Source organism: Musca domestica, unplaced genomic scaffold, assembly GCF_030504385.1.
Source record: "Musca domestica strain aabys unplaced genomic scaffold, Musca_domestica.polishedcontigs.V.1.1 16, whole genome shotgun sequence".
NCBI classification, from domain to species: domain Eukaryota; kingdom Metazoa; phylum Arthropoda; class Insecta; order Diptera; family Muscidae; genus Musca; species Musca domestica.
The window spans coordinates 13,389,453-13,411,362 of record NW_026712219.1 but is presented as its reverse complement, the minus strand read 5'-3'; the positions used below and the strand labels follow the sequence as shown (position 1 = coordinate 13,411,362).

Below are 21,910 nucleotides of genomic sequence, written 5' to 3'. Positions count from 1 at the left end.
TACCTCCCGATATTCGGCATTTTAATGGTTTTTGCCACATTTCTTCCAATGTTTCCTTTACCCTAAGGTGGAGGGTATTAAAAGTTTGGCCCGGCCGAACTTAATCTTTTTTTACTTATTTTATCTCACCCTGTATATCTGCCAACCCATTCTGGTACCTCATCCACAAATGGTCACAATTTCCAATGCTTATATATGTCATAACTTAGGTCTGATACGAATTGGTCAATATTGGCCAACTGCTTTGGAACCTCCCCCATAAAGGGTCAAGAGTTTGTATAATCATAACTCAAGACTGGGGGTATTCCTCTGTAGGAAAAACCGTCTGATACTGTTTTACTTGTTAGATTTTAGCTTCAAACGTTTCATCTGGTCGTTGATTTAAATTTTTTTCAATTTTCCAAAAACCTAACTTTTTTCATGTCCTATACAATTCAAATTCCAATCAGTCTTGTATGTCTGACAATATTTCCCATTAAAATATAAAAGAAACTCATTTCGTATTTGATGTGTTTTTTTTCGTCTCTTTATTTAGCAAATTATTGCAGTATAAGAAATTATACATTTAAGTTTTGTTTTTGTTGTTTTCTGGTTTTCCTCATTTCAGTTAATTTGTTTTTTTTTTTTTTTGTTAATTTTACATTAAGCTACATACATACATAGAATGTTCATTGTTGTTGTTGTTGTTGTTAATGCTATGCTTTTTTTTAATTCTCTTGGTAATTAATTTTTTTTATATATTTTTTATTAATTTAATTAATTTTTCTTTTTTGGTTTTTAAATATATTTTTTCTTGGTGGTTGTGTTTGCAAGTGATTTTTCTTGAATTTTGTTTTGTTTTTGTTGTGTTTTTTTTTTCAATAATAGGTCGGTCTTTATTATAGTTGTTATGTATTTTTTTGTTGTTGTTGTTTGAGGGTTTCGCATTCATTTCAAATTAGTTATCCTCGATTGAATTTGTTGTCTGATTTTGAATTAATTACAACATAATTGGGTTTTTTGTTTGTTCGGTTGCTTGCCCTTTTTGATAATATTAGGGGCTTGTACAATGTATATATGTATATTTAGTAGTTGTTGTTGTTGACAATTTAATATTTAAATTAATTAATTTTTTTGCATCGCTTCATAAGACAAATTAGCGGTTAGTTTGCTTTAGCTTTTTTTTTTAAATTCAAGCATTTTGCAGCAGTTACTTAATGTTTTGTTTTGTTCTGATGATGAAGTTGATGCCAAGGGGAATGGTGATGGTGGGAAAGGACATTGGTTCGATGATCTTGGTTAAAAAAAAACAATTTGAAATCATTTAAAAATTTTTTCTAATTTCAATTTTTTTGCAATAATAATTGATTTTTTTTCTTAGTTTTTTGTTTTTTTTTGGTTTTACATTTTGATGATGATTGTTACATTTTGTTTTGTTTTTGTCGTTGATTTTGGTTTGGTTTCTTTATTTTGTGTTCGTTTTTTTTTTGGTATGGTTTAGTTTGTGATAGGAAATATATGACTTGTGTAATTGTTGTATAATCAATGAAGGACACATTTTCTTTTGTTTGTTTTTGCTTGATTAGTTAGTATTGAAGGAGTAACCTTTTTAGTTTTTTTTTCTAATTGAAATTATTCATTTTTATTTTGTATTTATTTGAGTGTAAATGCCATACATATCGGAGGTTTTGTAAAGGGAGTGAAAAGTTGGAAATCTACTCAACTATTTAATTTTGGACGGAAAGGGATTTTGGAAAACAAACTCAAAAATATTTTTATTCGCATACAAAAAATTATATATATATATATATGTATTTTTATCACATTTTATATTTGATATGGAATTTATAGATTGAGGAAAAATGGATTTCAATTTAAACAAGTAAAAAAAGCTGTAAGTTCGGCCGTGTAGAATTTTTAATACCCTCCACTATGTGGTACAAATTTGGCAATTTTCAAAAAAATAAATAAATAAATAAAAATAAATAAATAAATAAATAAAATAAACGGATTTTATTTTGTATTTAAAGATTCTAATAAAATCTTAAAAATACCGAATGCCTATACGACGACGTGGACCTGCATAGGTAACTTTTGTCAAAAGTTATTACAATATTTAAATGTGAAACTTGCAGAAAAATCAATTTATAATGTAGCTAAAATCATCAAAATACCGAACATCGGGGGGGTACCGTTATATGGGGCTATACGAAGACGTGGAAGTGTACAGACAATTTTCTGGCATGAGCTTAAGTATCCATTACGAACTTCAAATATCAAATTAGAAACAATCACGGTAAATAATGTCACTAAAATCATCAAAATACCGAATATCGGGGAGTACGGTATATGGGGGCTATACGAAGACGTGGTCGTACATGGCCCATTTTCTTTTTTATGCTGCAGTATCTATTACGAACTTCAAATACCAAATTTGAAATGATTCCGTTAAATAATGTCGCTAAAATCATTAAAATACCGATTATCGGGGGGTACCGTTATATGGGGGCTATATGAAGACGTGGACTTACATGGCTCAGTTTTTGACTTAGAATGTGGTACCCATTACGAACTTCAAATACCAAATTTGAAACAATTCCGGTAAATAATGTTGCTAAAATCATCAAAATACCGAATATAGGGAGGTACTGATATATGGGGCCTATACGAAGACCTGGACCTGCATAGACAATTTTCTGTCACAGACTGTAGTTCCCATTACGAACTCTGAATACGTAATTTGAAACAATTCCGGTGAATAATGACGCTAAAATCATCAAAATACCGAATATCGGGAGGTACCGTTATATGGGGGCTATACGAAGAGGTGGACCTACATGGCCCATTTTCTGTTTTATGTTGTAGTGTCTATTACGAATTTCAAATACCAAATTTGGAACGATTCCGTTAAATAATATCGCAAAAATCATCAAAATACCGAATATCGGGGGGTACCGTTATATGGGGGCTATATGAAAACGTGAACCTACATGTCTCATTTTTTGACTTAGGCTGTAGTATCCATTACGAACTTCAAATACAAAATTTGAAACAATTCCGGTGAATAATGTCGCTAAAATCATCAAAATACCGAATATCGGGAGGTGCCGTTATATGGGGGCTATATGATAACGTAGACTTACATGGCCCATTTACGAACTTAACCTGCCTACTGGCAAAATATACATGTGTGCCTTTTTAGCCTTCTATCTCAATTCGTTCGAATATGAAGGATGCGGAATATAAAAAATGCAAAATAGTAGGGCCATGGTACAATAAGAAGGTAGAACAGCTTCTTAAAACTACAGAAATACAACACTGAGGCTATGCCCGCTTCCTGTCAGAATAATTCAAAATTATAGGCAGCAAATTGTTTTTATTTATTTGAAAGTTTTTGTTCATTTCTAAAATGAGTTAAATAGTGCGAAAGATGAATGAAATGCCTGGATGTTCTCTCAAAAATATGATCCTAAGTGTTTAATCTGCCAATTCCAGGGCAAATCTGGTTAATATTATTAATGCGCGCCCCGCAATTTTACTTTCTTCCAATCATTGAATTTGAAAATATTTTGTTTTTATTTTTCAAAACAACAAATACATACACAAAAATGGCAGAAGTCGGACACATTTAGAAAAAAATTGTAATCAGCTGGGAGCTCTACCTTACCTTTTTATTGTACCATGAGTAGGGCGTATTGGACATTTAGTCAGAAATGGATTTCTTTTCTAAACTTTCAAGATACTTTAAATCGCAAAAGCGATCATCATATGGGTCATAACCCCCGGATAAGGGTACAACCCGATTTCAAGTATATATTCTTCATACTAATTTTGGCGAATTTTGATAATTTGAGAACAAACCATCCTTGCAAAATATTATTAGGTTTTGGTATAACCATCATATGATTTAAGCTATTTTCGGGGTCATGGCAACTTTTTTTCATTTTTTGGCTCTTGTTTCGCATCGTTTTTTCTAAGGGGGTAGAAAACCTCTTCGCATACAATTTAAAATTTTCAGAGTAGGGCCCATGGTAAAATCAAGAAGGTAAAGTCATGCAAACATATGTTTACAAATTAGAGATGGAAACTTAGTTTTTATGAAGTGAAATTTAACAAGGTAAATTACAGAAAATGCAGAGATGGGTTTGCTTATTTGAAATGACTTTACCTTCTTAATTTTACCATGGTAGGGCCCATTTTGGTCTTGAGCACATTCATCAGTTGATTTACCTAAAAATTGTATTTAGGCTTCTCTGGAGTAGAGAACCATCTTACAGATAATTGTCCACCTAGGCATTATTAACCCAATGTGTGGTCAGTATAGGAAATTTTGTATTGTATTAAATTTGTAACCCCCAAAAAATATTGATGGAAATGTAGATTTGGGATGTACGTGCATATGAAATAAACTCCAAAATGTGAAACTGAGACTCATTCAGTCGGAAATTGCGGCAGAATCGCTCGTTACCGTGATACTGGTAGAGTAGGCCGACGTCAAGAAAGTGGACGGAAGAAAACAGCAATATGAGCAGAAATGGATCGAAAAGTAAAGAAGCGACTTGATCGAAATCCGCATCGCAATGGCCGAAAAATGGATCGTGAGCTGAACATATCGCAATATTCCATTCGGCAAATATTGAAAAATGAGCTCGGGGTAAAGCCACTGAAATTCCAAGAAGTGCAAGAACTTACACCGCAACAGAAAGAATATAGACTCAAAATAGCTTAAGAGTTGCTTCGATTGGTCGAAAGTGGTGAATTGCCGAATTTGGTTTTCTCCGATGAGAAAATATTCGTTGTCCAGCAGTTTGTAAACGTGTGTAACGGTTTCATTGGCCGTTTGAACTTATCTAAAATTTGATGCTATTTCCGACATTTTTTGCTTTCATTCAATAACATTGAAAAAAAAATATGTAAAAATTATGGCATTTGACTTTGTTTCCTTTTTTTTACCCTGTATCATTTTGTTGCAAAAGGAGACGCTTTTCTCAGTAAAGAAATTATGAATATGAAGCTATTTGTCGTTTTCTTAATTCCCGTGTTCAATTCCTGATAACCTTCTGCCATATTAAATTTTTTATCGTAAATCCGATAGGTTCTCCTAGGGTTAATTCCGATCTTGCAACCACCAAGAATACTCGACAACTTGCTTCTTTTGTTCACCTATGCAAATGTTTGCTGGGTTATGTAGTATTGCGGTTATGGCTGACATGATTGTCATTTAGTGTCACGTCAATATCAAACAGACACAAAAATGCAATAACATAATTGTTTTGCCTTCATAATAAAAAGTAATCGTTTGTCATAAATTAATAAATTTATTACGTTGCTTCTTAGGGCGTAAAACTGTAGACAAACACGTACATACATATATTATAAAATATGTCTGATTCCATGATGGTTTATTCAGTCGTTCTGCCTTCATTAGAAACATCAGAATATTTTATTACGACATATTGACAATGAACCTAGCCATGACTTCTAACTTGGTTGGCGACGACAACGATTACTACAGGCTCTGCCAAGATGAGGAGGAAACTGAAACGGTCGAGCATTCATTGTCCAACTCTCTTCGGTATGAGAAAGCAAATTTTGCACTATCTGCTTTCATTCTCCGACACTGAACCAAATGTCATTTTTCAGGTCAGCCAGAGGAATAAAGTGGTTAAAGACAACATGTTAACTTCTTCGAGGATAACAAATCATTTTTCTTATATTTTTCATTTTTCGGTTTCCTTCTCTTCCTTTTCTCAAATTCACAATGGACTTGTAGGTCTTCGAGTGGAGTAATTGTTAGAAAACAACTGCACATCCTTTAACTTAACCTAGGGACCTCATTATAAATTGACTCACTAATACCAATGTTCCATAGGCCCGTCTAAGAATTGCTGTCAAAGTCGTTAGAAACTTCTGAATGACAAGCTGAAACCAAATGCCTATAGGGAAAAATATTGTTTGTCTGAACTTGGTCAGTAGTACTGGGGACAAAGTCAGTAGTGATCCAATATTTGACATTTTCTACAGGGTGTCTAATTCCGCATGACCATCGATTATAGGGATTTATAAAAAAAATTCTATAACGATTTAGCCCGATTTAGTCTGTCCGTCTGTTGTAATCACGCTGGAGTCAAAACGAATAAAGATAGGAAGCTACAGATCATTCTTTTGGGTGCAGGCAGGTCAAGTTCGAAGATGGGCTATATCGGTCCACGATAACAAATGGCCCCATATAACGATATTCCTCCAAATTCGGTATTTTGAGTACTTTACTCCCTAGAAGAAAATTTTCTATATAGGTCCACGATATCGTATAGCCCCTATTTAACAGTACCCCCTATATTAGGTATTTTGATGATTTTAGCCACATTTTTAAATGGAATTGTGTGAAATTCTACACAAGGAGTTCTCTCTGAGAACTTTACCCCCTGAAAGAGAATTGTTTATATGGGACCACGATATCGTATAGCCCCCATATAATTGTACCCTGATATTCGGTATTTTGATGATTTTAGCCACATTTTTCAATTGAATTGTCTGAAATTCTACACAAGGAGTTCCTTTTGAGTAATTTACTCACTGGAAGAGAGAATTGTCTATGTAGGCCCACGATATCATATATACCCCAGGTAACGGTACCTCCCGATATTCGATATTTTGATTATTTTAGGAAAATTTTTCAATGAAATAGTCTGAAAATCTATACAAGGAGTTCTCTCTGAGTACTTTACCCCCTGAAAGAGAATTTTCTATATAGGACCACGATATCGTATAGCCACCATATAACTGTATCACCTGATATTCGGGATTTTGATGATTTTAGCCACATTTGTAAATATAATTGTCTAAAATTCTACACAATGAGTTCTCTGTGAGTACTTTATTCCCTGAAAGAGAATTATCTATATAGGACCACTATATCGTATAGCCCCAAACAATGCTGCCTCCCGATATTCGGTATTTTGATGATTTTAACCACATTTTTCAATTGAATCGTAGGAAATTCTACACAAGGATTTCTTCGTGACTTCTTTACTCCCTGAAATAGAATTGCCTATATAGGTCCATTATATCGTATAGCCGCCATAAAACTGTACCTGTACCTGATTTTAGCCACATTTTTCAATGAAATTGGATTAAAATCCACACAAGGAGTTCCTTGTGAGTATTTTATCCCCTGAAAGACAATTGTCTATATAGGTTCGCGATGTCGTATAGCCTTCATATAACTGTACCTCCTGATATTTGGCATTTTGATGATTTTAACCAAATTCTTAAATGGAAATGTCTAAAATTATACACAAGGAGTTCTCTGTGAGTACTTTATTCCCTGAAAGAGAATTGCATATATAGTTCTACGTTTTAGTATAGCACCAATGTAACGCTACTCCAAGATATTCGTTATTTCCAGAATTTTGGCGACATTATTCTCCGGAATGGCGCCAAATTTCGTATTTGAAGTTCGTAATGGATACTCCAGCCTATGACGGAAAATTTTCTATTCAGGTCCACTCCTTAGTATAGCCCCCCATACCCTTTATTAGGTATTTTGATGATATTAGCGACATTATTCACCGGAATTGTTTCGAATTATGTATTCGAAGTTCGTAATGCGTACTACAGCCTATAAAAAAAAAATACTTATCCAACACCACATTTTCGTGTAGCCCCCATATAAAGGTTTTTATTTGAGCGGTATTTTTCGACGGATTGTTTTATACCCTACAACACTATGTGTTGGGGGTATTAAAAGTTTGATTGGGCCAAAAATTATGTAACACCTCGAAATATTGGTTTCCCACATAGGAAAGTATATATGGATCTTCCTATCACGCCGATATGAGTCGATCTAGCTATGTATGTCCGTCCGTCCATCTGTTCGTCTGTCCATGTTAATTTGTAATCAAGCTACAGGTCGCAATTATGAAGCGATCCTTACGAAATTGAAAATGGAGGAAGGGTTATGGTCAGAATAGAACCCTATTTTTTTGGAGATGATCGCACGATATTTAGGGGTTGAAATGGACCGAAACCAGAAAAAATCCTGATTTTGCAGTTGCTCTATAGGCCACAATTATGAACCAATCGACGCGAAGATTTACATGGAGTTAGAGTTTAGATATGGACAGAAACCTAGCAATTTGGCAATCCTACAACCTAGCAATTTGGGCCATCGGACAATAATTAGCGGGTAAAATAGAGCCTAACTTTTAAGTAAGAAAATAGGAAAATGTCCACCAAATCGCGAACATTTTCAATCTCAGCCAAATCACAAATACGTTAAAAGATCACTTCTGATCGTTAGAGTGATGCTAATAGCCAAGACATCGGATTTATAGCAAAATAGGTAGAATATATATGTAAGAAAATTGATCTTATTTATTCTGCTTATAAATCAAGATCCGCTGTGCCGATTTTCACAATTCCCGTCAATTCGGAAAAATATACCAATTAAAAAGTTAATATTTTTTGTCGATTTTTTTTAGTTTTTGTCATTTCTTTTATCGCATGCGATTTTTTTAATTTCACTTACAATTTTGAATTGTAAATTTTCTAAATTTTTACACCGCCCAACATTACGTTTTGAGGGTATTATATGCATATCGCAATTATCGTCCGATCCACACGAAATTTTGCATGGGGGTAGGGTTAGGGTCAGAATTAAAGCCTATTGTTCTTAAGATGTGCGTTTTTTTTTCTAAAATTGTATTCGCTCTATAGGACACAATTGAAAACTAATCGACACGGAATTTCGCATCAGAAGAGAGTTAAGGACAAGGAAGAAGTCTAGCATTTTGGATGACTATTGGATTATATTTAGCTGCAAAATGGACCACAACTATCGTATGAAATTGTTTTGAATACTTAACAACACCACGGATTGCGTAAATATTGGCCAAATTCTCCGGGTCAAACAACTAAGGATAACCTCTGGGCGGGGCTCTTTGCCATTATTTCAAAAACAAAAAATTTCCAAAATGAATTTGGATATATGGGGGCTTCGAACATATTGTAGTGTTGTAGGGTCGGCCTCGCACGACTATAGCCTTTGCTCACTTGTTTTTTTAATATTTTAAGTTTTTTTCCGAATGTTGGAGGGTATAACAAGTTTGGCCCGGCCGAACTAAGCTGCTTTTTCTTGTTTCCACTCCGATTTCCAAATTGATGGAATTAGAACATGAAAAAAATGTCGACAAATTAGATCAATTTTTTAAAGAATAAATTAAAAAAAATCGAATGAGAGCAATTAAAAAAAAAAAAAACGAACAAAAAACCCGAAAAAAATTCTCCCTTTACTTAATTCCAAATCTATGACATTTACACCCACCATTGTGATCACATTAAAGTTACATTAGCGCTAGCGTTTGGTTCTAAAGGAATAGTGGAAAAGGGATCAACAGACAAAAGCAATGGGGAAGATAATTGGTTGGTTTACAAAGCCCGTGTCGGTGTAACAGAACAGAGGATGCACAAATAACTAACAACAAACACAAGTAAAGTCAAGTGAGGAGGTGTAGTTGTATTTTTTTCATAGATTTTTTTTGTTGTTCTTGTTCTCATTTAAATAATTTTTGCTATAAAAAATTCGTTTTTTTTTTAATTTTGTTTTTTTTTTTTGGTTTTGCATTTATTAAATATTTTTTTGTTATTATTATATATATGTGTGTTTTGTGTATATAATTGTCTTACACTCATATATAATTTTCAGTTTGTTGTTTGCATATATATATATATAATATTTTTGTTTTTTTTTTAATAGACTTAGTTTTTTTTTTTATATATATTTAATAGTATAACTAACACTACAACATTTAATATGTATCTCGTTACCATTTACTTTTGTTTTTGCAATTATTTTTTTCTCTTTTTTTTTCAAATTCATATATAAATAATAAAGTCTCTATATACGTTTTGTTGTTGGTTGTCAAATAATATGCAAGTGTATAATTATAATGCAATTGTTTTGTATATATTTTTTATGTTTACTATTTTATTTGCGGTTTTTTTCTTCTTTTTAAACAACTCTAGCACAGTTAGTGAGTAATGCAGTGAGTTTTTTTATTTAATTTAATTTATTTATATTTTTATTTTGCAAAAATTATAGGCGCTTAATGTTTTTCTTTTTCTTGTCTCAATCCGCTTATCTTCTTCATCACTTGCCAAAATTATAAAAAAATTCTATTCAAAACTTATTCCAACTAAAAATTATTTTCACTTCAAACTAAGGGGCGTTAGTTAGTCTAAATTCCCTTTTTTGGTTTTCAAAAAGTTCTGTTTTAAAAAAATTGTATTTCACGTTTTTTTTTTCTTTTATAAATATTGACAGTCACAGGTTTTTTTATTTTGTTTTATTTTATTTATAAGTGAAGCAATTTGCTTTTGTGTTGTGGTTGTTTTTTTTATTTTAAATAATTTAGCTACAATTAGTTTTCTTTGTTGTTGTTGTTCAATGTCTCGTTGAATACATTTCGAGCGATCCGTTCAGACTTTTTGAGAAATGGCAAGTTACATTTTTTTTGTGGTAAAAAGTAAACCTTAAAGGTTGTTGATAAATTGAGTTAAAAGGGGCCGGTTGAGCTGAAAGCCTAAAGGTATGCAATGGAAAATTTATGGAGATGAAAATTCTAATATCAATAGAAGGTTTTCTTTCTACCCATAAAATTCCTTGAAGAGGATGGATAAATTTTACAAATAATTTGAGAATTTTCCAGACAAAAAGTTATTTGTGATGGTATTCAAGCGTGATAGTATGATTTCTTTATACTTGGCTGGAAAACCACAACTGGCTATCGTTAGAGCACTCCAGCATTTAAATGTGAATAAATTTGTTGTGGCTCGTACCATCGCTCTTTACCGTGATACTGGTAGCGTAGCCCGACGGCAAGGGAGTGGACGCAAGAAAACAGCAACATCAGCAGAAATGATTCGAAAAGTAAATAAGCGACTTGATCAAATTCCGCGTCGCAGTGGTGGAAAAATGGCTCGTGAGCTGAACATATCGCAATACTCCATTCGGCAAATATTGAAAAATGAGCTCGGGGTAAAGCCATTGAAATTCCAAAAAGTGCAAGAACTTACACCGTAACAGAAAGAAAATAGACTCAAAAGAGCTAAAGATTTGCTTCGCTTGGCCGAAGGTGGTGAACAGCCGAATTTGGTTTTCTCCGATGAGAAAACATTCGTTGTCCAGCAGCAGTTTGTAAACTGTTGTAAAATGATGGTGTTTACTTGCCAAAGACGTCAGTTAAAAATGTGCACCTTCTGTTGGCCACCAGAACTCAAGCGCCGGCCTTTGGTGATGGTGTGGGCCGCCATAACAGCCGATGGTCGCTCGTATTAATTGACCGTGGCGTCAGAATAAATGCAGAATATTATCTAGAAAATATTCTGGAGGGTGTATTAAAGCCTTGGGAACGCTAACATTTTGGCCGCAGACCTTGGACATTCCAACAGGACTCAGCACCATCGCACTCAGCATGCGCCACCCAAGAATGGTTAGAAAATGAGGTTCATCGCTTCATTTCCAGCGCACAATGGCGCACCAAAACCTCCGGATAACAATCCGTTGGACTATTGTGTCTGGAGTGTTTTGAAAAGCAAGGTTGGCTCTAAAGAATACCAAAATGTCGATCACCTCAAGCATGCGCTTCGCCGGGAATTGGCCAAAATACCGAAGAACAACATTTGGGCAGCGTGTGACAGTTTCATTGGCCGTTTGAAGGCCATAATTCATGCCAAAGGTGATCAATTCGAAGAAATATAAACTTATTCTAAAATTTGATGCTATTTCCGACATTTTTGCATTCTTTCAAAAAAATTAAAAAATGTGAAAATAATGGCGTTTGACTTTGTTGCAGGTTTTTTATCTCACCCTGTATTTGCCAACGCAAATTACTATTTTTTTCAGATTTGATCTTGAGGTCATATATGCTCATTGCAGGTAAATCGTTATCACAACAACAGAACAGCAGAAATTTCTCAACACTTTTAAAACAAGTTCGAGTAACTTCAGTGCGAAACACGTAGTGGTACCACATGATAAAAAGGCGGACGATGGCAGAATAAGGGCAGTCAATGCTAGAATGGCAACGAGTTGACGCCATCGGTCGGTAAGTAAAATTAACCTCGGACATCTTTCCTTAGAGTACTTATCCACGTCTTTAGGGCATGAATACTTGGAACTCCCTAGTATCCTTGTAGATGTTGCTTGAATACTTATTAAGGTTTCTCACAGAAATAGACTTGCATATTCTCGTAGATCACGTTTAATTACTTATTCAAGTTTCTCGCAGACGTAGCCTTCCATATCCTTGTAGGATTTCTTAATTACTTATTAGGGTCTCTCGCAGCCGTTGTTTTGCATATCCTTTCAGATCTGATCGAAGGTATCTTGCCATCCTTGTAGAACCAGCTTGATTACCTATTATGATCGCTTGCTGACGTAGCCTAGTAGGTCCTCGTAGATTCCACTTGAATACTTATTGAGATCTTCTACAGCCGTAGTTTTACATATCCTCTTGGAAAAATAACCTTGCATATGGTCGTAGATCATATATGAGTACTTAGACTTAGCCTTCCATATTCTTGTAAGATAGCTTAATTACTTATTAAGTTCTCTCGCAGGCGTTGCTTCGCATATCCATGAATATTGCTCTTGATAACTTATTAAGGCCTATCGCAGACGTAGCCTAGCATGTCCTCGTAGATCCTATTTGAATACTATTTGAGGTCTTTTGCAGCCGTAGTTTCACATATCCATTTAGATCTCGTACTTTTTAAGGTTTCTGGCAGATGCAGCCTTTAATATCCTGGTAGAATTGTTTGAGTACTTATTAAGGTCTCTTGCAGCCGTAGCTTTGCATATCATTGTAGATCACACTTGGGTACTTATTAAGGTCTCTCGCAGACGTAGCCTAACATATCCTCGTGGATTCTGTTGAGTTCTGTTTTAGAACTTGGCAGTCGTAGTTTCGCATATCCTGTAGAAATTGCTTGAGTACTCATTAAGGTGTCCATATCCTGGAAAAATTTCTTAAGTACTAAGGTCTCTTTCGGTCATAGCATAGCATATTTTTGTATATCCCGATTGAGTACTTTATAAGTTCTCTTCTACCAGTAGCTTGTAGATTCTGTCTGAGTACCTAGTAAAGTCTCTCGCAGACCCAGCCTTGCATATCCTTGTAGAATTGCTTGAGTCGTTTTTAAGATCTCTTGCAGCCGAACCATGGCATATTCTTGTAGATTCTGATTAAATACTTATTAAGGTCTCTTGTAAATTTTCTCTAAATACTTAGTATGGTCTCCTACAGACACAGCTTAGCACATCTTTGCAGAACCTAATTGGGTACTTATTAAGGTCTCTCGCAGACGTAATCTTGCATACCCTTGTAGAATTGCTTGAGTGCCCCTTGATGCAGTAGTTTCGTATATCTTTGCAGATAACGCTTGATTCAGACGTAGACTAATATATTTTTGTAGAATTGCTTGAAAACTTATTAAGGTCTCTGGTACTGGATCTCTGGTATTGGATCTCCTATAGAAGAAGCCTGACACACCCTCATAGGTTCTGCTTGAGTACTTATCAATGTCTTTCGCATTAAATCACTCCGATAACTATACCGAATCCTGAGGAAGAAATCCTGCTTCCCATGTCCCATTCCTCGAGTACTTATCCAGACCTTGAGTCGAAAAACCATTGCTAACAACGGAACGAAGGCTAGTAGAATATGTTCAATTTATTATAGCATAAGCACAGTCCATGCTCATATTAACTAAACAATAAAGTGTATTATCAAACGAAAAAATGTCTTTCTCTTTCTGTCTCAAAAAAAAACCCTAGGACCCCGGCGAGCTACTCTACCCCATGGAAAATCTGTCGTTACAAATTGGGTAATTTTCCACCAATATGAATGTATTATCCACCAGCGTGCCAATTTTTTACCACAGTGAGTAATTTATACATCAATGTGGATAATTTATTCACCACGTTTATTATTTATCCTCCACGTGAATTCGAAAAGTAAATGATTTATCCACAACATGGATAATTTATCCACCGAGTAGATAATTTATCCGAAACATGGATGATTTATCCAATACGTGAATGATTTATCCACCACGTGCACTATTTATCCACCACGTGGATAACATATCCACCACGTAGATAATATATTCACAACGTGGATGATATTTCCACCAAGTAGGTAATTTATCCCACACGTAGAAAATTTATCCACGACGTGTAAGATTTATCCACCGCGTAGGTAACTTACACCACGTGGATTTATATACAACGTGGATAACTTGTCCTCCACGCGGATAATATATCCACCACGTGGATCATATATCCACTACGCGAATAATAATAATATCCACCACACGGATAATATATCCACCACGTAGATAATTTATAATAACTTATCAACCACGTCAATGAATTGTCCACCACGTAGATAATTTATCCACCACGTGGATGATTTATCTACCACATGGATAATACATCCACAAACATAAATAATTTATTAACCAACGCGGATAATTTTTTTAACAAGTGGATAATAAATCCAGAAGTTTTTTTTATCCACCACATTTATATTTTTTTTTTTCAAGAATATGGATAATTTTTTTCGCTATCGTGATAATTTTTTCACAAACGCGGATAATTATCCTTGGACCTACATGGAATATTTATTAACGCGGATAATTTTTTCACCACGTGGATAATTATCCTTCAACATGAATTATTTATCCACCACGTGTATTACTTATTGAGCACGTGGAAAATTTTTCACCAATATGTACATTTTCTTTTCAAAAACGTGGATAGTTTTTGATAATTTTCCTTCAGCATGAACAATTTATCCACCACGTGGATAATTTTTTTTACCAATGTGGATAATTTTTTTTACCAATGTGGATAATTTTTTTCACCAATGTGGATAATTTATTCACCTTTGTGAATAATTTTTTTAACAGGGATAATATATCCACCGCATGGATAATCATCCTTCAACATGAATGGTATAACCACTACATAGATAATTTATCCCCATTGAGAATTTCTTTCAAAAATTTCGATATACTCTCCCCCCCTTTTTTGGATATATTTTCTCACCAACGTTGACGATTTATCCGTAGTCGATCCTCCACTAATGAGGATAATTTTTTGATTCCATTGGAAAATTTTAAGCTTCTACACTCACCATCCCCACCTAAAAACTCATTGAAATCCTATCCTTGCAGATAGGGATATGTATGTTCCTTTGGTAACACAGAATAGTTGATATGTATTTGTATTGCTTTTTATTCTCGAGGAAAAAAGTATTTCAAGCTCTCTTTTGCCATTTCTCGTAAAGTCAGGTTGATAATACTTTTAAAAGACTCTGGAAGGGTTAGATCAAGGCTTCTTGAATCGTTTCGCAAGGAATCATCAGCAACCGTAAGGAGTCTCTCTCAAGACCTTACAGTTAATGCCATGATTCTCTATGAGTCAACTCTCTATGAGTCTGCTCTGTGCCATGACCTCTCCCTTTCAAATGTCTTCGTGTGTGTGTGTGTCTATCTCTTTACCATTCATTTGCCGAGACACATACATGTCTCTTTAATTCATTCATTTGTTTGTTTTGTTTTTTTTTTTTTTTCATTTAGTAGTTTGTGATTGTTTCAATTAATTGTTTTAGTTGTTGTTTTTTGTTTTCTATTTTCATTAATTTTTCATTTTTTCTTTCTGCTTATAAATAAAGTTTCCATTTTATAAAATTTGTTGTTGTTTTTTTTTTTTTGTTATTTCAATAATATATATATAGTTGGTTTTGTTTAATTTTAATTTATTTATTTAAAAGCGTCTTTATACAAACATATTGATTTATTCATTATCATATCAGTGTGTGTGTGTGTTCAAGTGTCTGTGGTGTCTGTTTGTGTAGCTATGGCGTGGGAGGCAGCTTAAAAAGAGATAGGTGAGTGGGGGTGTATGCTTTTCGTTAAAGGATAATTATGTCTTTGTGTGAGAGAGTGTGTGTGTGTGATTTTTCGTGTAAATTGTGAAAATATCATTGTAATGTCTCTTTTTCTCTTGTTCTAGTTTCTATGTACTCTGTTGTTGTTGTTGTTTTCCTTTTGTTTTTGTCTTTTCTTTAATAGGCAAATAAAATCCTAAAAAATAAATGAAAATTTCAACTATTCTTAAGTTATGCGAAACATCAACGCATTGACGTTTCAAAGTATGCCCGTCTCCACATTGTGGGCTGTCCCCAATGTATTCGGATCGAAATTCATTTTGAACTCGCCGGATATGACAATTTCCGATATACAACCAACGATGCCATTCGTATATCTTCGCCGTGGGAAGTACACAGAATCGGGCAGGCCACCTGGTGGGAAAAAAAGAAAAAAGAGGAAAAATGAGAAATAGAGTAGAGAATTTGGTATTATTTAATAGAAGTAATAAATATAAATAAGCTGTTATATCTCCCAAAAAAAAAAAAAAAAAAAAAAAAAAAAAAAAAAAAAAATAATAATAATAATAATAATAATAATAATAATAATAATAATAATAATAATAATAATAATAATAATAATAATAATAATAATAATAATAATAATAATAATAATAATAATAATAATAATAATAATAATAATAATAATAAAATTAATAAATAAATTATTTGATGAATGGAAGCACTTCCAGTGGGTCTGTAAGTATAAAGAACCGTCCGAAGGTATTTTATATACAGACGACTTCTTAAGGTTTTTCATGTAGAGGAGACCTTTCGGGATTCTTTTTGGTACCTAAGACCTTTTAGAGGTCATCCTTGGCATATACAGGGTGAGATGCAATAACTGCAACCAACTTCAGACTGCTGTGATTTCCAAGCCACTCGTCCGACAGGTGTTAAAATTATTCCAGTGACAGCTCATTATATTGTTTATAAGCGTACATAAGCATTTTGGTGAGAATTTTCCAGAAAAAAAGTTATTCGTGATGGAATTCAAGCGTGATAGTGTGATTTCTTTATATTTGGCTGGAAAGTGGCTATCGTTAGAGTACTCCAGCATTTAAATGTGAATAAATGTTTTGTGTCTCGTAATATCGCTCGTTACCGTGATACTGGTAGCGTAGCCTGACGTCAAGGAAGTAGACGGAAGAACGGAACAGCAACATCAGCAGAAATGGTTGGAAAAGTAAAGAAGCGACTTGATAGAAACCCTTGTCGCAAAGTGGCCGAAAAATGGCTCGTGAGCTGAACATATCGCAATATTCCATTCGGCAATTATTGAAAAATGAGATCGGGGTAAAGCCATTGAAATTCCAAAAAGTGCCAGAACTTATACCGCAACAGCAACAGAAAGAAAATAGACTCAAAAGAGCTAAAGAGTTGCTTTGTTTGGCCAAAAGTGGTGAACTGCAGAATTTAGTTTTCTCCGATGAAAAAACATTCGTTGTCCAGTAGCAGTTTGTAAACAAACTAAATGATCGTGTTTATTTGCCAAAGAGGTCAGCTGAAAATGTGCACCTTCGGTTGGCTACCAGAACTCAAGCGCCGTCCATGATGATGGTATGGGCCGCCATAACACCCACTGGCCGCTCTCCGCTCGTATTAATCGACCGTGGCATCAGAATAAATGACGAATATTATCGCGAAAATATTCTGGAGGGTGTATTAAAGACCTTACAACGCAGACCTTGGACATTCCAACAGGACTCAGCACCAACGCACTCAGCACGCGCAACCCAAAAATGGTTACAAAATGAGATTCCTCGCTTAATTTCCAGCGTTCAATGGCCACCAAAATCTCCGAATACCAATCCGTTGGACTATTGTGTCTGGAGTATTTTGGAAAGCAAGGTTGCAAGCGCTTCGCCGGGAATGGGCCAAAATACCGCAGAGCAACATTCGCGCAGCGTGTGACGGTTTCTTTGGCCGTTTGAAGGCCATAATTCGTGCCGAAGGTGATCAATTCGAACAAATCTAAACTTATTCTAAAATTTGATGCTATTTCCGATATTTTTATACCCTCCACCATAGTATGGAGGGTATATTAAGTTTGTCATTCCGTTTGTAACACCTCGAAATATACATTTTAGGCCCCACAAAGTATATATATTCTTGATTAGCATAAAATTCTATGTCGATTTAACGATGTCCGTCCGTCCGTCTGTCCGTCTATCCATCTGTCCGTCTGTGGAAACCACTCTAGCTTCCGAACGAATTGAAGTAGATTTATCAAATTTTACTCAAATGTATATTATGTCTGCAGGACTTTTGGTATTGAAAATTAGGGGATGTAGTTCCACGTTTTGGTATAGCCCCCATATAACGGTACCTCCCAATATTCGGCATTTTGATGATTTTTGCGACAATATTCACCAGAATTCTTTCAAATTTAGTATTTGATGTTCGTAGTGGATACTACAGCCTATGACAGAAAATTGTCTGTGCAGGTCTACGTCGTGGTATAGCCTCCATATAACGGCACCTCCCGATATTCGGCATTTTGATGATTTTTGCGACAATATTCATCGGAATTGTTTCAAATTTGGTATTTGAAGATTGAAATGAATTCTACAGCCTATGACAGAAAATTGTCTGTGCAGGTTCACGTCTTCGTATAGCCCCCATATAACGATACCTCCCGATATTCGGTATTTTGATTATTTTTGCGATATTATTCACCAGAATTCTTTAAAATTTGGTATTTGATGTTCGTAGTGGATACTTCAGCCTATGACAGAAAATTGTCTGTGCAGGTCCACGTCTTCGTATAGCCCCATATAACGGTACCTCCCGATATTCGGTATTTTGATGATTTTAGCGACATTATTCACCGGAATTATTTCAAATTTGGTATTTGAAGTTCGTAATAGGTACTACAGCCAATGACAGAAAATTGTCTGTGCAGGTCCACGTCTTCGTATAGCCCCCATATAACGGTACTTCCCGATATTCGGTATTTTGATGATTTTAGTGACATTATTCAACGGAATTGTTTCAAATTTGATATTTGAAGTTCGTAATGGATACTACAGACTATGACAGAAAATTGTCTGTGCAGGTCCACGTCTTCGTATAGCCCCCATGTAATGGTACCATTAAGTTTGTAGATCATCTGTGATTAGAATATCCTCTTCAAGTGGACCTTGAGGCATTATATATTTAGAAGACCTCCTGAAACTTTCAATGTATAGGAGGGTCGGTATGGAAGAATTTGTATGGGTCTCCTCTGAGTGAAAGGCCTTTAGGATGTCTTCTATTTATGGAAAATTGTTTGGGGTTCTTTTTTCCTTTTCCTATTAATGATATACTACGTTATAACTTACCAACATATAGACCCGTATCGGTATTTAATTGACGTAATGTACCCGGCGATCTCAGGGTAATGCTCTTGCGGCCATCCACTTCCAGATAGCCCTCTTGGTTATTTCTAAAACAAAAGAGAATATTTTTATAACGAAATCCCCATACAATACCCATAGCCATCCATACCTTATGGCCCTGACGCGATGCCATAGGCCATCACTGATTTTGGTGGCATTAAAGCGTATATCCACCTCACCGGAACCCAAGTTGTAACGGAAGTGGAGGTACCTACAAAGCGAATGAGAATTATTTCCATTAAATTCAAATTCTCAAATATTTTCCCTTTTCAACTCACCCATCCTCAATGCCCAGCGACAGATAATCATCCGAATCCTGATCCATGGTACCCACACAGGCGGTCCACAGTATCACTCCGTGTTCGGAACGCGTTTTTATTCTCAAATTCAAATCGATGTTGTTGCTGATGATTTGATTCATGGTATCGGGATCGTTGTAATGGAAATAGGACTCATGACCCACAAAACAGGCACCGAAATTCTTTCTCACTCCAATGGGTGGGCGATTTTCATTTGAGGGTAGATCAAATTTACTCAAGAGGCTCCAATCGGTGTGGGTTTGTGTGGGATCAGCGGAGGGTTTCTTTTTGACTTCCTCAAATTCCTGGGAATCAAATTCATCGTCGTCGTCCCCATCATCATCGTTGCTATTGTCTTCATTGGAATTTCCTCCATTATCCGCATGCTTGTCCTCATTGGAATGTTCCACAATATTGAAGTCGTCAAATTTCCGGGCATCATATAAGGATTGTTGAGGATATTGCAGAGGTTTTTGCTGCTGCATGGTGTCCATTAATTTTGGTGCTTGTGGTTTATTTGTTGCCTCCCGCTGGTTCTCCTTGTTGTTATGATCCTGTGATGGCATTTCATCCTCACCACTGTAATCATATTCGGTGATGACCAATTTCGGCTGTTTGGGCGTATAATGACCCTTGGTATTGGCCATAATCCGTTTCATATCCTGGGCCAATTGTTTGCGTTGATAATCCTCGGTGCCATCGTTTTCATCGAACAAGGACTCGTCCATGACAAAGGTATCCTCGCTGGTATTTTCAATGGCGGCTCCTTCGTTGTTGTCGTTGTTATCATCATTGTTGTTGTTGTTGCTGTTACTATCCAGGCTAACATAGCCACCACTATTTGCCTGCTTCGTTTCCTCGCTATGCTCTTCACTCGAGGAGGAGGACTGTGATGCCGAAGAAGCCGCATTAAAGTCCTGCCATTGTTCTTCCAGTGCCACCGGATCTTCAAAGGTTAAGATGTCACTTCCGGTTTGGGTCTGAAAGCTTTCGTAGTGTGTCGGCAAACGACTCAATTTATGTTGCGGCTTATCCAGGACGGGTGTCTTGTGGTGGGGATCCGGTTTCGCAGAGCCATAAAACGAAGAGTGTGGCTGTTGTTGTTTTTGTTTGTAAGGCTTTCGTGTGGTGGTTGTCGTCATCGTCCTTGTTGTTGTGGTACTGATGGTTGTGGGTGTTGTTGTGCGAACAGTTGTTGTTGTTGTCGTCATCATGTGTTTACGTTTATTGCGGTTTGTTCGTTGATTCGTTTTCATGTTGTTGTTGTTGTTGCTGCTGTGATGTCCATATTTAGCCACCTCCTTGGCCAGCTGCCTCATGTGTTGTTCCTGTTCTTCTTGCTGCCTTTGTTGTTGTTGCTGCTGCTGTTGTTCTCTTTGTCTCTGCATTTGCTCTTGTTCCTGTTCCTGCTCCAACTCCTGCTGTTCATGCATGGCCTTAATATCCCGGAATATCATATCATCCTCTATTTCATCAGCCTCCTCATCCTGTTCGTCCTCATCCTCATCGTCGTCGAGCACCACTTCATCGGTTTTCATTTTCTCCATGATGCGTTCCAGGGTCTCTTGGGTTTCTAGGATATCCCTATTGATGATTTCCATGTCCTGCCAATTCATTGTTGTTGTGGTGGTGGTTGGTGTTGTGGTACTGGGTGGAGGGGGAGTTGTTGGAGTTGTGCTGGTGGTCCTTGTGGTTGCCAATGCAATACTGGGTTTCAGATTCTGTTGCTGTTGCTGCTGCATGGCTTTATAGCTTGTTTTGTGCCACAACAAGTGTTGTTTCTTGGGTTTCTTGTGGCCCTTTTGTTGTTGTGGCTTCTGCTGCTGCTGTTGTTGTTGTTTCTGCCTCAATGCACTGTCCTTAACACTGAAATCATTGTGGCCCAGCGATGGGGCAATGACAGCCTTATTGGCTTTTACTTTTGATTGGATTTTACTTGTCTTCTCTTCCATGCGGGTTTTGCCTTTCTTGCTATTGCTGTTGTTGTTATTGCACTGTTCATTGTAGGCACTGCAACGACACTCATAGCCCTCCATTTGTGGCACACACTCGGACAATGGGCCACATGGCCTTGCCACACAGGCATGCGGGCAATTGCCAATGTTTGTGCCACCCAGCGCCTCGGAGATAATCGACAATGGATGGCCATTTATTTCAATCTGTTGGGTGGCCAATAAATGAAATGTTATTAATGATTGTTGTTGTTGTTGTTGCATTTGTTGTTATTGTTATTTTGTTGTAATGTATTTTTAGCATC

At 35.9% G+C, this 21,910-nt stretch overlaps 1 protein-coding gene across 1 annotated transcript in view; it reads right to left on the bottom strand.

Annotated features, from left to right (window-relative positions):
* Window positions 1-892: 892 nt before the first annotated feature.
* LOC101900537 (uncharacterized) overlaps window positions 893-21,910 on the bottom strand; it is a 223,396-nt gene continuing 202,378 nt past the window's right edge. Inside the window, exons 16-19 of the mRNA XM_005179455.4 lie at window positions 19,633-21,812; window positions 19,464-19,565; window positions 19,298-19,401; window positions 893-16,349 (exon numbers count right to left, since the gene is read on the bottom strand). Of these exons, the coding sequence (XP_005179512.1) occupies window positions 16,195-16,349; window positions 19,298-19,401; window positions 19,464-19,565; window positions 19,633-21,812 (2,541 nt within the window). The 3' untranslated portion in view covers window positions 893-16,194. The remainder of the gene's footprint in view (window positions 16,350-19,297; window positions 19,402-19,463; window positions 19,566-19,632; window positions 21,813-21,910) is intronic.